The sequence below is a fragment of the Mytilus edulis genome, chromosome 11 (assembly GCF_963676685.1).
Source record: "Mytilus edulis chromosome 11, xbMytEdul2.2, whole genome shotgun sequence".
Lineage (NCBI taxonomy): Eukaryota > Metazoa > Mollusca > Bivalvia > Mytilida > Mytilidae > Mytilus > Mytilus edulis.
In genome coordinates this window covers 725,162-738,661 of record NC_092354.1, presented here as the reverse complement: position 1 = coordinate 738,661, position 13,500 = coordinate 725,162, and the positions used below count along the sequence as shown (strand labels likewise).

General features: G+C 32.3%; 1 protein-coding gene across 1 annotated transcript; it reads left to right on the top strand.

Moving 5' to 3' along the window:
- The first annotated feature begins 3,578 nt into the window (after nt 1-3,578).
- LOC139495363 (uncharacterized) lies at nt 3,579-9,291 on the top strand. Its single transcript, XM_071283669.1, has 4 exons — nt 3,579-3,602; nt 5,112-5,150; nt 6,290-6,319; nt 7,835-9,291. Exons 2-4 carry the CDS (start codon nt 5,123-5,125, stop codon nt 9,289-9,291), a joined length of 1,515 nt encoding a protein of 504 aa, XP_071139770.1. The 5' UTR covers nt 3,579-3,602; nt 5,112-5,122.
- The last annotated feature ends 4,209 nt before the right edge of the window (nt 9,292-13,500 follow it).

Genomic DNA, 13,500 nt, shown 5'->3' with positions numbered 1-13,500 from the left:
TCATTATTTTATACGTATGATTCCATTAAATTCGATGTCATTATTTTATACGTTTGATTCCATTAAATTCGATATCATTATTTTATACGTTTGATTCCATTAAATTCGATGTCATTATTTTATACGTATGATTCCATTAAATTCGATGTCATTATTTTATACGTATGAGTCTATTAAATTCGATGTCATTATTTTATACGTATGATTCCATTAAATTCGATATCATTATTTTATACGTATAATTCCATTAAATTCGATGTCATTATTTTATACGTATGAGTCCATTAAATTCGATATCATTATTTTATACGTATGATTCCATTAAATTCGATGTCATTATTTTATACGTATAATTCCATTAAATTCGATATCATTATTTTATACGTATGATTGAATTTCCATTAAATTTGATATCATTATTTTATACGTATAATTCCATTAAATTCGATGTCATTATTTTATACGTATAATTCCATTAAATTCGATGTCATTATTTTATACGTATGATTCCATTGAATTCGATGTCATTATTTTATACGTATAATTCCATTAAATTCGATGTCATTATTTTATACGTATAATTCCATTAAATTCGATATCATTATTTTATACGTATGATTGAATTTCCATTAAATTTGATATCATTATTTTATACGTATAATTCCATTAAATTCGATGTCATTATTTTATACGTATAATTCCATTAAATTCGATGTCATTATTTTATACGTATGATTCCATTGAATTCGATGTCATTATTTTATACGTCTGATTCCATTAAATTCGATGTCATTATTTTATACGTATGAGTCCATTAAATTCGATATCATTATTTTATACGTATAATTCCATTAAATTCGATGTCATTATTTTATACGTCTGATTCCATTAAATTCGATATCATTATTTTATACGTATAATTCCATTAAATTCGATGTCATTATTTTATACGTATGATTCCATTAAATTCGATGTCATTATTTTATACGTTTGATTCCATTAAATTCGATATCATTATTTTATACGTTTGATTCCATTAAATTCGATGTCATTATTTTATACGTATGAGTCCATTAAATTTGATATCATTATTTTATACGTTTGATTCCATTAAATTCGATATCATTATTTTATACGTATGATTCTATTAAATTCGATATCATTATTTTATACGTATGATTCCATTAAATTCGATATCATTATTTTATCCAATCAGTGTCACATGCAGAAATAACTGCACTTTCTGAACAACTCAGTAAAGAGCTCCTGGTAGAGTTAGCCACTGAAGGTTATGTATGGCTTGTATAGTCTGTTTGTCATAGCGCTGCATGGCTCAATGTTTTAGTTTACCAAAGGCGCAAGTGATATTGCTAACGGAAAGTAACACTTTGCTGTGTACTAAGCGCTTTCTAGGATTTACCTTGCGCACGCAGCTCTACGGAAACAAGTTAAGGGCCGCACGCAGCTCTACGGAAACAAGTTAAGGGAGTACCAAACACATTGACAAATTAATTTGGCTTTTTTAGTGTCATACATTGTTGACGAAGTATTAACGTTGATCCTTTTACCAAAAAATTCAAAATTTTCAAAAACTTGAACCACGCACTTTATCGAAAAGATTTCATTGGATATATTGCAGTTTGACGAATACTAAGTTTTATCATTGAGAAGATTAGTATATCTATTATAGTAGAACGTTATTAAAACGTTCAGATGATTTTTACAGAATTATCCCCCTGTAGCATGAGTTACCACTTTACTATATAGTATTTGACACAAATCAAGTGAAATTCTTTAATGTTTGAAACTATCATAAAATGATAATACTCTTGAAATGGCTGTTATCATAGATTTCCTATTTTCAGCAGATCGCTTTTATTATTATACCAATATTCTAACTACTGCAGTTCTAAGTAGAACATGGTTTCTGTGTTAGTATATACACTCTTCACTCTATATACCTTAGTACTGAGTAGAACATGGTTTCTGTATTAGTATATAGTACACTCTTCACTCTATATACCTTAGTACTGAGTAGAACATGCTTTCTGTGTTAGAATATACACTATATTTTTCACTATATATATATATACCATCCTTCTGAGTAGAAAATGCTTTCTGTAAAAGAATATATAAGTGTATACCACTATCTTAACTAATAATGTATATTGTATATGCAAGTAGAAAAATGCTTTGTGTATTAGTATATATTAGTATATACCACTATCTAACTAATAGTGTATGCAAGTAGAAAATGCTTAATGTTTTAGCGTTATATAAATGTAATATCAAGTTTAAGTTAGTTTTGTATATATCTGCTATATGTATATACCAAAAGATTGTATAAAAAAAGATACAACAGATACGCGTTGGTTCGTCAGAAAGATACCACGAACTCATGGAGAAGAAAAAAAGCATAAAAAAATACTTCTTTAAACAAAATAGCGCGTTAAATTTTATATCCGTCTATGCTATCATAAAGTAATACTCATTTGAGAGCTTTTATAACTTCATTTGTAAACTAAATTATAGCATGAGTTATTAAGACCAGTCGCTGCTGAGGCGTTCTAGAGTTTATATAGCTATAGTTCAAATAGAACGCTTATTTGCATGTTTAATGCTTTTAATGCTTTAAAGTTTAAAATATCAAAATTAGCCTAGAATTTTCATTTTGATCTGAATTTTTTTAAGTTTTTGGTTCTGATGAATTAGAATTTATACTTGTAGTAATAATTTTCAAAGAATTTATATTAAATCTATTGACTTGGAAATATTATGTCATATCTTTTTTTATCAGTAATCTATTCATTTACAATTTTATATAGATAATATTGATGAAACATTTTATTACATGAGTATTTTGATTTTTTTGATTAATCATAGTATTGAAACTGTTATTGTCTATACTGCAGGCAAGGCCAAAGCATCAAACAAAACAGGTAATAAGCTTTTTTAAACTTTATAGATTACAAAACCGAGAGTATAAAATCTTTTAAAACGAAGAGAGAGAGAGAGAGAGAATTTGTAAAATATAACAGCCGATTGCATTGAGTGTGTAGGTGAAGGTAAAAGTAATATGTTTGATAAGCTTGATTGCTAGCTGAACCGTGGAGTCATTATTATGTTAGGTAAACTAACCACCTTTAAGAGTAGATCTATCGGTCTGTAGGAAGCAAGCAATTACCTTTACTTCACAGTTAATGCAATCGGCTGTAAATCAGAGTACAAATGTATTAAACACATGCTAGAACTAATGTATAGTATTACAAATGTAGCGTTTTACATAGTCGTACAAATATATTGTTTTACAAATCTATAGTCTTAAATAACAAGTGTTACAAATTAATAATCATACAAGTATATAACGTTTATTGCAAATCTAATCGTGCATGTTTCTCTGTTTCTCATAAAAAAAAAAAATTTAAAAATTTCAGATGCGCAAGATACGATACACATAATAAAAAGATGTTGCCATTTCTTGTCTTGTGTGAATATCCTGCCTTTAAAAGGAACACCCCTGTCTATGTTTTTGTTTACAATTTCCTTGCTTATTTATCCTTTTCTACTTCTTTCAGCAGCACAGAGCGTTCCGGCAACTCCAGGTAAACACTTCACTTTGTGTATTGTTTGTGTGCCAATCTTTCAGTTGCGTGTGCATAATGTTTAAGTTGTTCGAGTGTGTTATGTTTTCGTTGTTTTCGTTGTTTTTGTGTGTACCATGGTACTTTTTTCGTTTTTTTAGTGTGTAACTTGTATACGTTTTTTTTCTAATGTTTTTGTTTCTTGCGTTTGTACTGCTTCAATTGTTCGTGTGTGATTTGTTTTCCTTGTGTTTGTGTGTTATGTATAAGTTGTTCGTGTGTGTGATGTATAAGTTGTTCGTGTGTGTGATGTATAAGTTGTTTTTGTGTGTTATGTTTTATATATATGATTAGTTGTTCGAGTGTGTAATATTTTCTTTGTTTTTGTGTGTGATGTAGAAGTTGTTTGTGTGTATAATGTTGAGTTGTCTGTAAGTGTGTGTGTAATGTTTAATTGTTTCTTTCTTTCTTTAGTCGTTCTTTTTAATAACGGTGTGATGAATAAGAGTTGTTTGTGTATGTAATGTTTTATTTGCTTGTGTGTGTACTGCTTTGTTCGTTTGTGTGTATAATTTTGAGTTGACTGTCTGTGTGTGTGTTATTTTTTAGATGTTTGTTTGTTTAAAGTTTTGGTCTTTTATGTGTAATATTTTAGTTGGATGTTTGTAGTTTTCAGTCGTTCCGTTATATAAGGGAACGACCTTTTAACTACAAAGGGAGCTATTATGTTTTCCGAATAATATTCGGAATCAAGATTTCAGATTTTCCCCATTGATTATAGTGTCAGATTTTGAAAAAAAATAATTATAAATTGATAAATTTTCTGACTCAGACAAAACACCATAACCCACCCTTTTGAAGTTAAATGATTGCTCCCTAGAGTGTAAGTTATTTGTGTGTACAATGTTTTAGTTGTGTGTGTGTGTGTTACGATTTTAGTTGTTCTTGTGTGAGGTGTGTGTACGAATACGCGCTATAATTTTAGATATCAGACAAACATGTACGTGTACGTTGTGTAACGCAGCGGTTATGATCAATTGTACATACATGTATTTTATCATTCGTTTAATGTGTTTGAGCTTTTGATTTTGCCATTTGATTAGGAACTTTCGGTTGTGAATATCCTCAGAGTTCAGTACTTTTGTGATTTTACTTTTTTTTTTTGGGGGGGGGGGCACAACTTTACCACAAAAGGAAGGATTTTTCTTCAAAATTGTGAATTTTCCATTTCTATTACAAATGTAGTAAGATTCCAACAGCACTTTTACATGAAGTATGTCTCTCCCCGTCGATACAATATTCCAGAGCTTGCATTTCTATGATTATTTTAGGAGGGTTGATGCTTTCAAGATTTTGTTTTACCATCTAATACTAACAGTTAACATTTGCAAACATATTTACAGTTATGGAATAAAATATCTCTCTAAATCCAGTATTTGTAATTAATTTCTTTAACATACAAGCAGTAGAATATATAACGATAACAATATGAATGTAGTTTTAATGAATCCTGTATTATGTATGTTTCAGAAAATGCCAGGATGAAGAATTTCAAACAAGTAGCAATGGGTGAGTTGTTTCTTTATTAAATCGAGAACGCTAAGAGTAAATTCAGGTCACAATGGAGAGATAGAAGATACGACGAAAACATTCAAACTAGATCTTAAAACGCCATGATAACGTACGAAAGACAGTGAGAAAAAAAAACAATTCGGCAAAACACTTCTTAGAAAACTTATAACTGAGCAACAGAACCCCATCAAAAACTGGGTTCATTGAACCCTAGAAGGGGGAGTGGATCGTGCACCACTGCATGGTTGCACCCGTACTGTTATTCACGGTTTGTACACATTTGATGTGGAGTCTAAATCGGTGATGTCTCAATCAAAGGAAAGATGACGGAAGTGTGGTAACGACATTTGGAACATATCCGTGACGGTCTGTGACACTGATATTTCATAAATGTTACTCAACTCGCGATGGAGTCTCTAATATTCAAAAGGTATTCATGTATATGAGGGTGGTAAAGGGTTATTTTCGTGCAACGTGTTTTGCCCTTTTTATTTCATGTGCAGCCGTGAAAAAGGTTCGTTATTCACCGTGTTTCGTGAAATCGGGAAAAAGATCAACGTGCAAGAAATTTTTAATTGTTCGATCATCGTGAAATGGCAATTTTATTTCGCGTTCTTCCGTGCAGATACCCCCTTTACGCCCCTCGTATATGCCTCTTTTGATAATGTGTTTTATAGCTTGTTGATCATTAGGGAGCTACCATTTGATTTTTATGGGGGGGGGGGGGGGGCTAGGATGAAAAATTTTGTCCTGCATTTTTTTTTTAGCTGTAATCTCTGTCCTGCCTTTTTATTTTTCACTTTGTTCGGTCCTGCCTTTGTTTTTTAGTTTATCCTGACTTTTATTTTGTAAGTGTCTCATCCTGCCTTTTTTTTTACTCAAAACTCCTGTCCTGCCTATTTTTTTCAAATTTCATCCTAGCCCCCCCCCCCCCCTAAAAATCAAATGGTAGCTCCCTTATGAGCAAAGGCTCCATGTTGAAGACAGTACTTTGACTTGTAATGGTTATTTTTTTACAAATCGTTTTTGTACGGTCAACGTGTCCGCACATTTTATGCATATAAGTCTGTATTTCAACAGTGGTATATAATAATTACTTACACTTAAGATTATATATGAATATCTATATATTTCAGCCGATGGTGCTTTGGGCCAATTAAGAAACAGTAAGTCTGTTCACATAAATAAGAGTATGTAACAACGTCTTATACTAGATATGTTTGTTAGATGTACACCGATTCTTATTAAGTATAAGAGAGCATGGTTTATTTATTAGTTTAAGGTGGTACACAACACCTTCACTAAAATTAATTTGGCTCGTTTAATTTTCATAAAATTTTGACAAAGTATTTAATTTGAACCTTTGACAAAATTATAAAAATTTCAAAAAATTTAAACCAACCGTTTTATAAGAAAAATTGCACTGGTTATATAGCAATTTGACAAACACTAAATTTGATCATTGAGAAGCTTAATGTTTCCTTAACAACACAACGTAATTAAAACGTTTAGTTGATTTTACAGAGTTATCTCCCTGTAAAAAGTGAGATGAAAGATACCGATGTATCATTCAAACTCACAAATCGAAAATAAACTGACAACGCCATGGCTAAAAAAAGACAAGCAGACAAGCAAAAAATAACAGTACACAGAATACAAAATATACAATCAAGACTGTACGCAATAAAACAGTCTGGTATGAGTTCATGTGTCCATGGTATTAAGGTATTTTTATTGGTGCTCCGGAAAGGAAAGCAGATCCTGCTCAACAAGTTAAAGTGACAATTTCCAATAACTTCCAGTACTTGTAGATTGGTTCTTATATCAATTTATTGATGTTTCCGATGGGTAAACAGGTCCTGCTCCATAATGAACATGACATTCTCTAGTAACTGTACCTGCAGGTTGGTACCTAGGTTGGTTTTTTTTTAGGTTTTCTTGTTTGCATAATGCCAATCAGATGAGTCGATTCATTTCCTGCTGAAATTTTAACGTTTGTTCTTATATAGTGGCATTTCTCCACTATTTAAAGAGTCAATTATTGTAAACAAAAGGGTATATTAACCTAAATATAAAAAAAGAAGACGTACCAATATATACAATGTAATACATCAACGTATACTGTATATGACTTACCCGCGTAAAATGTATGATAGGAACATATTCAGTATAAGCAAATTATCGATATATCAAACATGTGACAAATAAAGTAAATATGATTGATCGTGTTATATTTAACAAAAGCGCTAGTTTGGCTAGCCACAAAACCAGGTTCAACCCAGCATTTTTCTGGAAATGTCCTGTACCAATTCCGGAAAAATTCAGTTGTTATCTTATAGTTCGTTTCTGTGTGTCGTTTGGTTTGGTTTGGTTGCACTTTAGTGTTTCTGTTGTTTCGTTGTTTTCCACTTATAGTTTGTGTGTTTCCTTCCGTTTTAGTTTGTAACCCGGATTTTTTTCTCTTAATCGATATAATGACTTTTGTACAACGGTATACTACATTTGCCTTTATTTATCAGGTGAACATCTGTACATTATAGCTGTTGTGGTTTCATCTGTTTCAATTATTAACCCAGATTTGTTTTCACTCAATCGATTTATGACTTTCGAACAGCGGTATACAAGTGTTGACTTTATTTACATAGTAAATTGAAATACTAAGATAATCTAATTTGTTGCAGGATTATTACAGAGAATGATGATGGAATCCCAGAACAAACCACCACAACCACAAAATATGCATCAGAAATTACAACTACAACGCATGCACCAAGAAATGAAAATACAGAAGCTTCAACAAGAATTAGAGGAACGTAAGCGGCAACAAGTAAAATTACAACAAATGTTAGCTTTACAACAATCGTCTGTTCATGATCCAGCACCTACACAACTAAACCATGACCCGATGGGATCTGCTGGGATGACTAGTTTTGATCCCCATGGTCATTCCTCGGGTTCTGCTGGCATGACTAGTTTTGATCCCCATGGTCACGCTTTAAAAGCTCTTCCTATGGATGCAATGATGCAAACATTACGAAGCAGAATGAACAATGCTGGTGCGGGATCATCTTCATCTTTAGTTCCAGATTTAAGTGGTTTCAAAGGTCAGTTAGACGCTATCGGCTTTCAAACACCAGGTCCTTCAGCAGCAATGCCTTTTGATGTCAATTCTTACGTGCCACAACAACCCATGAAACCAGCACAACCAGCACAAGCAGCACAGCCAGTGCAGCCAGTACAGCAAGTGAAGCCAGCGACAAACAAACATACAATTAATATTACTGTTAAAAGGAAAACAAAAGTAAATGTGCCAGGTTTACCTGTTAACATGGCAAAGTTTCAGAAACCTAATCCAGCACCCCAAGTGAATTCAAACGTTTCTACAAAACCAGCTGCCATAACTCCTGAACTTTTAGCAATGTTAGAAGCTTTAAGAGCTGGACATGCAGCAGGAAGTCCTGTTGTTACACAACAAACAGTAAAACCAGTACCAGCGGCTGTACCAATCAATGTAGCACAACAAACACCAGCTATGACAATGGGCGCATTAACAGGTGCCCCCTCAATCCAACAAGTTAATCCTCTTGCTAATATGGTTCAGGCTGCTGCTGCTGTACAAACACAACAATCAGCTGGTGCCGTTTCTGGAAATATGTTAGCGTCAGCGGTAACAGCAAAAAAAGCCAGTAATACAATGGCTGACATGCTTGACACACAACTTGACGCAATGTCGGACATGGCTGAGGCCGGAATGGGGTTCGGAATGATGAATATGATGAGTGGGATGAATGTTATGGGTGGAATGGGCGCTATGGGTGGAATGGGCTCTATGGGTGGAATGAGCGGAATGGGTGGACTGGGTGGAATGAGCGGTATGGGTGGAATGGGTGCTTTAGGTGGAATGAGCGGTATGAGTGGATTAGGTGGAATGAGCGGTATGGGTGGATTAGGCGCTATGGGTGGAATGGGTGCGTTAGGTGGAATGGGTGCCATGGGTGGATTGGGCGGGATGGGTGGTTTAGGCGGTATGATGGGCGGAGGGGGAATGGGAAATGGCATGGGAGTTAGTAGTGGATTCGGTGGTTTGGGCATGAATCGTATGATGACATCGACGTTTATGTCACCCATGATGTCCTAACGACTCAGTGAACGATTATAATATAATGATGATTGGTAATACCATTAAACACAAAGGAACGATATGACGATGAGAATATAGCGTCAGTTGGCAAGACGGTCCAAGCTTACAAAGTAAAACTGAAAGGGTTTGAACATTGAAACCCAAAAGAAGTCATTGATGTTGACTGAATAAACTGGTGATGTTTATAAGCTGTTAGATTGATATGATTATTTTATTTACCATTAGGAATATACCTCTTTTATTTTCGTTAAATGTGTACGTTTAAAGAATTGAAGGACAATATGAGAAAACGTTTGTCCAAGTCATTCATGAGAATTCTTTGTCGCATTTTAGTTTAACCCGAATACTTCAGTCTTTATGTTCCGCTGATCTTCGATTACTTGATTAACCTCGCAAGTAGGAGAGCTCGATTACGGAGAGGAACTGATTTATTCGGGTTAATTTTAGTTCATAACAAAAGAGATGTTGAAACACCTACTCAAATTATTTTATTTTCACATTGGAATGCTATCTATATTTCAAATTGTTTATATTTGTATAAAATTATCGTTAAAAACAAATGTACTGTTGTTTTAACTTATTTATTTTTCACAAATCAAGTGCATCTAGCACGTGACTTAAAAATTGTCATTCATTGCTACATTATTTTGAAAATCCATTAATTTGTATGATTTAATATTGTTCAAATGTGAATTAATTATATTTAATGTGACCAGTAAAATTTTGCAAAGCCATCTTCAGCACAGATCATTTAACTCATCGTTTTGTTTGTTTCAGTAAATTTCTAATTAGTCAATTGTCATTTTTACCAATGTCATTAATATTACAATTTCAACTACTCCAGATTTGCATTTCTAAAAATTATATCTTTTCGGTAATACTTCAATTTAAAATATTTGAAAGTCCAAAACCTAATTCAAGCGATGAAATAATCAAAAGTGAGACAAAACCTGAGTGTTGGAATCAGAACTTTGCTTGAAGGAGGTAATCCCTTACTTCACAATATTTTCCAAAAACTTAATATTTAATATTTAATATTTAAAATTTAATATTTAATATTTAATATTTAATATTTAATATTAATATTTAATATTTAAAATTTAATATTTTAATATTTAATATTTAATATTTAAAATTTAATATTTTCCAAAATTTCATAACAAATTATTTTTCTTTCGTGATTTGTTTGAAATATGTGATATAGAGAACGTGTTTACAAAAGAGGTTAGAGTCTGGATGGGTGTCCTCTATTTCTGTATGCTTCTATTTTCATTTCTCTTTTCTTTTGTTTTTAAATTTTTGCCCATTACTCCCTCTGATTTATATTTCTCTGCTTTATATATTTGACCCCTATCATTCCCTTTTTAATTTATTGCCCCTTTTTCTATAGTTTATCATTTTCCCCTTTATCCTTTATTCTGTATATCCTACTCGGACCCTCATAAATAGTTTTAAATTCAATTTATATTAACTAGTTCGCTCAAATGCAGTCGCTTTCATCCATATATTGCCTTTGACCCTACCATGATTGCTAAACTGATACAAAGGGAGTATACTCACCATTGTACAGTCAATTTGACATGATTTCACTGCTTTTAACATGTTGTGTGTTTGATTGGTCACTATTTTAATTCAATTGAACTTCGTCGTTAACAATAGTTTGGTATCAAGTTTTAACATGCAAAACAATCCATGGAGTTTAGTATGGTGTTCATAATCACTGAACTAGTATATATTTGTTTAGGGGCCAGCTGAAGGACGCCTCCGGGTGCGAGAATTTCTCGTTGCATTCAAGACCTGTTGGTGACCTTCTGCTGTTTTCTGCTCTATGGTCGGGTTGTTGTCTCTTTGACACATTCCCCATTTCCATTCTAAATTTTACAATTCACAAATCTTAATTGTTTTTTCTAGCATCACTTTAGACTCATTAAATCATTTATTGTTATTTAGATAAACATTTTTGTATGGATTGTTTTGTATACACATCTGTATGATATTTGTCAAATGTATTTGTGTGCAGTAATGTTTTTCTGTTCAGGTTCTTACATCAAATATGATGGCAATTGTATTGCCATACGCAAAAGGTTTCTGTTACAGTTGTAAACACCCAGTGGTATCAACTTTTTATTCATTTCTGATTAGGATTATTTAAAACAATATTGTTTAATGTCCTTAGTCCGGTTTTGTAAGCAAACTTTAAATGTAATATGTTCTATTTAATGTTAATGTATATAGATCATATGTTAGCAATATACATTTTGTTGATTTGTACAATTACATAGGCTTATTTATTTCATTGACTTTTTTGTGAAGAACTATTTTGATAAATAAAATGAACTTTTGTTAGGATTTGTTTGTGTATTTTTGTATAAGTTTTTCCACTTGAAATATGGAATAATACCTACATATGTAATTAAATAATATGTAATCATTTGACGAAAATTACCAATAACACGATACTATTATTATACTGGTGAAAGGCAAAAATCTCATGATAAGTACCAGGATTAAAATTTTGCACACCAGGCCTTGAAGGCATAAAACTTTGCTCAGTGCTCGGAGTACAAAAATCATGTTCGAAACATGAAATCCAGCAATTTGATTGGTTGATTTTCGAGTCTGAGTACAAAAGTTATGCTCGAAAGTTTTATGAAGTGAAATATGTCAGTTGTTTTCCATTCTTTTGATTTGTTTTCGCTTTTGATTTTGCCGTTTGTTTTCCATTTTGGATTTTCTTAGGAGATCAATATTATTGTTATTCTATTTTTTTTTTTTCGTCAACAAATGATTTATCAGTGACGCTCGAGTCAAAAACGTTACTAAGGCCAAATAAAGTACGAAGTTAAAGGAGAAGTACCAGCCATACATTGTATGCCTATTTCGAAGTACATTTATTTATCTTTTAATTAGCTATTGCATATCTTGCGTTCAGTTGAAAAAATCACCAAGCCCATAACAGAAATACAATAAAAGCACTAGTATTTGATACAAAATAATATATTCCGTTCAGGAACAAGGACAGTAAAAACACACACACACATTAAAAAAGATTAGATATAGATTACTTAATACCATTTGCAGTGACGGATGGCGCATGCTGGACAGGAATGTTTAATTTGAGACGACAATAGTTTACCAATGTTTGAATCACATATATAAAAAGTAAAATCACAAAAATACTGAACTTAGAGGAAGATCAATTGGGAAAGTCCATAATCACATGGCAAAATCAAATAACAAAACGCATCAAAAACGAATGGACAAGAACTGTCATATTCCTGACTTGGTACAGGCATTTTCAAATGTAGAAAATGGTGGATTAAACCTGGTTCTATAGCGCTAACCCTCTCACTTTAATGACAGTCTCATCAATTTCCGATATTTTTACATTGATGTGTTAAATATCCCTAGGGGGACTTTTTCTTAAGGTTGCAGAATTTATCTTTGTTTCAAATTAAGAAAAAAACTTGGCCTAAAGTTTTATATATCATATATCATTGCAGAAAAAATGTGAGCCATATTCATAAATATTGGCTTTCTCAAAGCACCATTCTTTCTTTATTTCCTGTTTCTATTTAACATTTCGTAAACTTGAGGTGACATGATTGCTCAAACTTGCAAACAGAAAAAAGGGTTGAAACTTTGATTGGCTTATATCTGGTGATGGTTATTATCTTATATGCAACGAAATTATGAACGAATTCGTTTTTCTTAAAATATCCTGTACCAAGTCAGGAAAATGGCAGTTGTTATCTTATAGTTCGTTTTTGTGTGTGTTGGCTTGTTTTTTGTTGCACTTGTTTTCCTCTTACAGTTGAAGTGTTTCCCTCGGTTTTAGTTTGTTACCCGAATTTGTTTTTTTTTTAATCGATTTATGACTATCGAACAGCGGTATACTAGTGTTTACCTTTATTTCCTAATAATTTAATTTTGAATGTAACGCGTCTTCTGATTGGCTGACGTTATTTTGTTATGAGCCCATAGACATGATTTAGTCATGTGACCGTGACATCATCAACGTTTTTTCATGGTTTTATACGCGTTATTCAGTGTGCACCAAATTTTTTATGTTATTTCTTCATAGACAGAAAAAATATTACAGTCATTCCTTAATAGTACTGGACAGGGTTAAATTTTATGCCAAGGTTTTTTCTTAATTTGAAACAAAGATAAATTCTGCAACATTAAGAAAAAGTCCCCCTAGGG

Coding starts and splice junctions, on each gene's coding strand:
- LOC139495363 (XM_071283669.1), top strand. CDS start 5,123: ATGAAGAATTTCAAACAAGTAGCAATGG. Junction 5,151..6,289: donor TTTCAAACAAGTAGCAATGG/GTGAGTTGTTTC, acceptor TATATATTTCAG/CCGATGGTGCTTTGGGCCAA. Junction 6,320..7,834: donor TTTGGGCCAATTAAGAAACA/GTAAGTCTGTTC, acceptor AATTTGTTGCAG/GATTATTACAGAGAATGATG.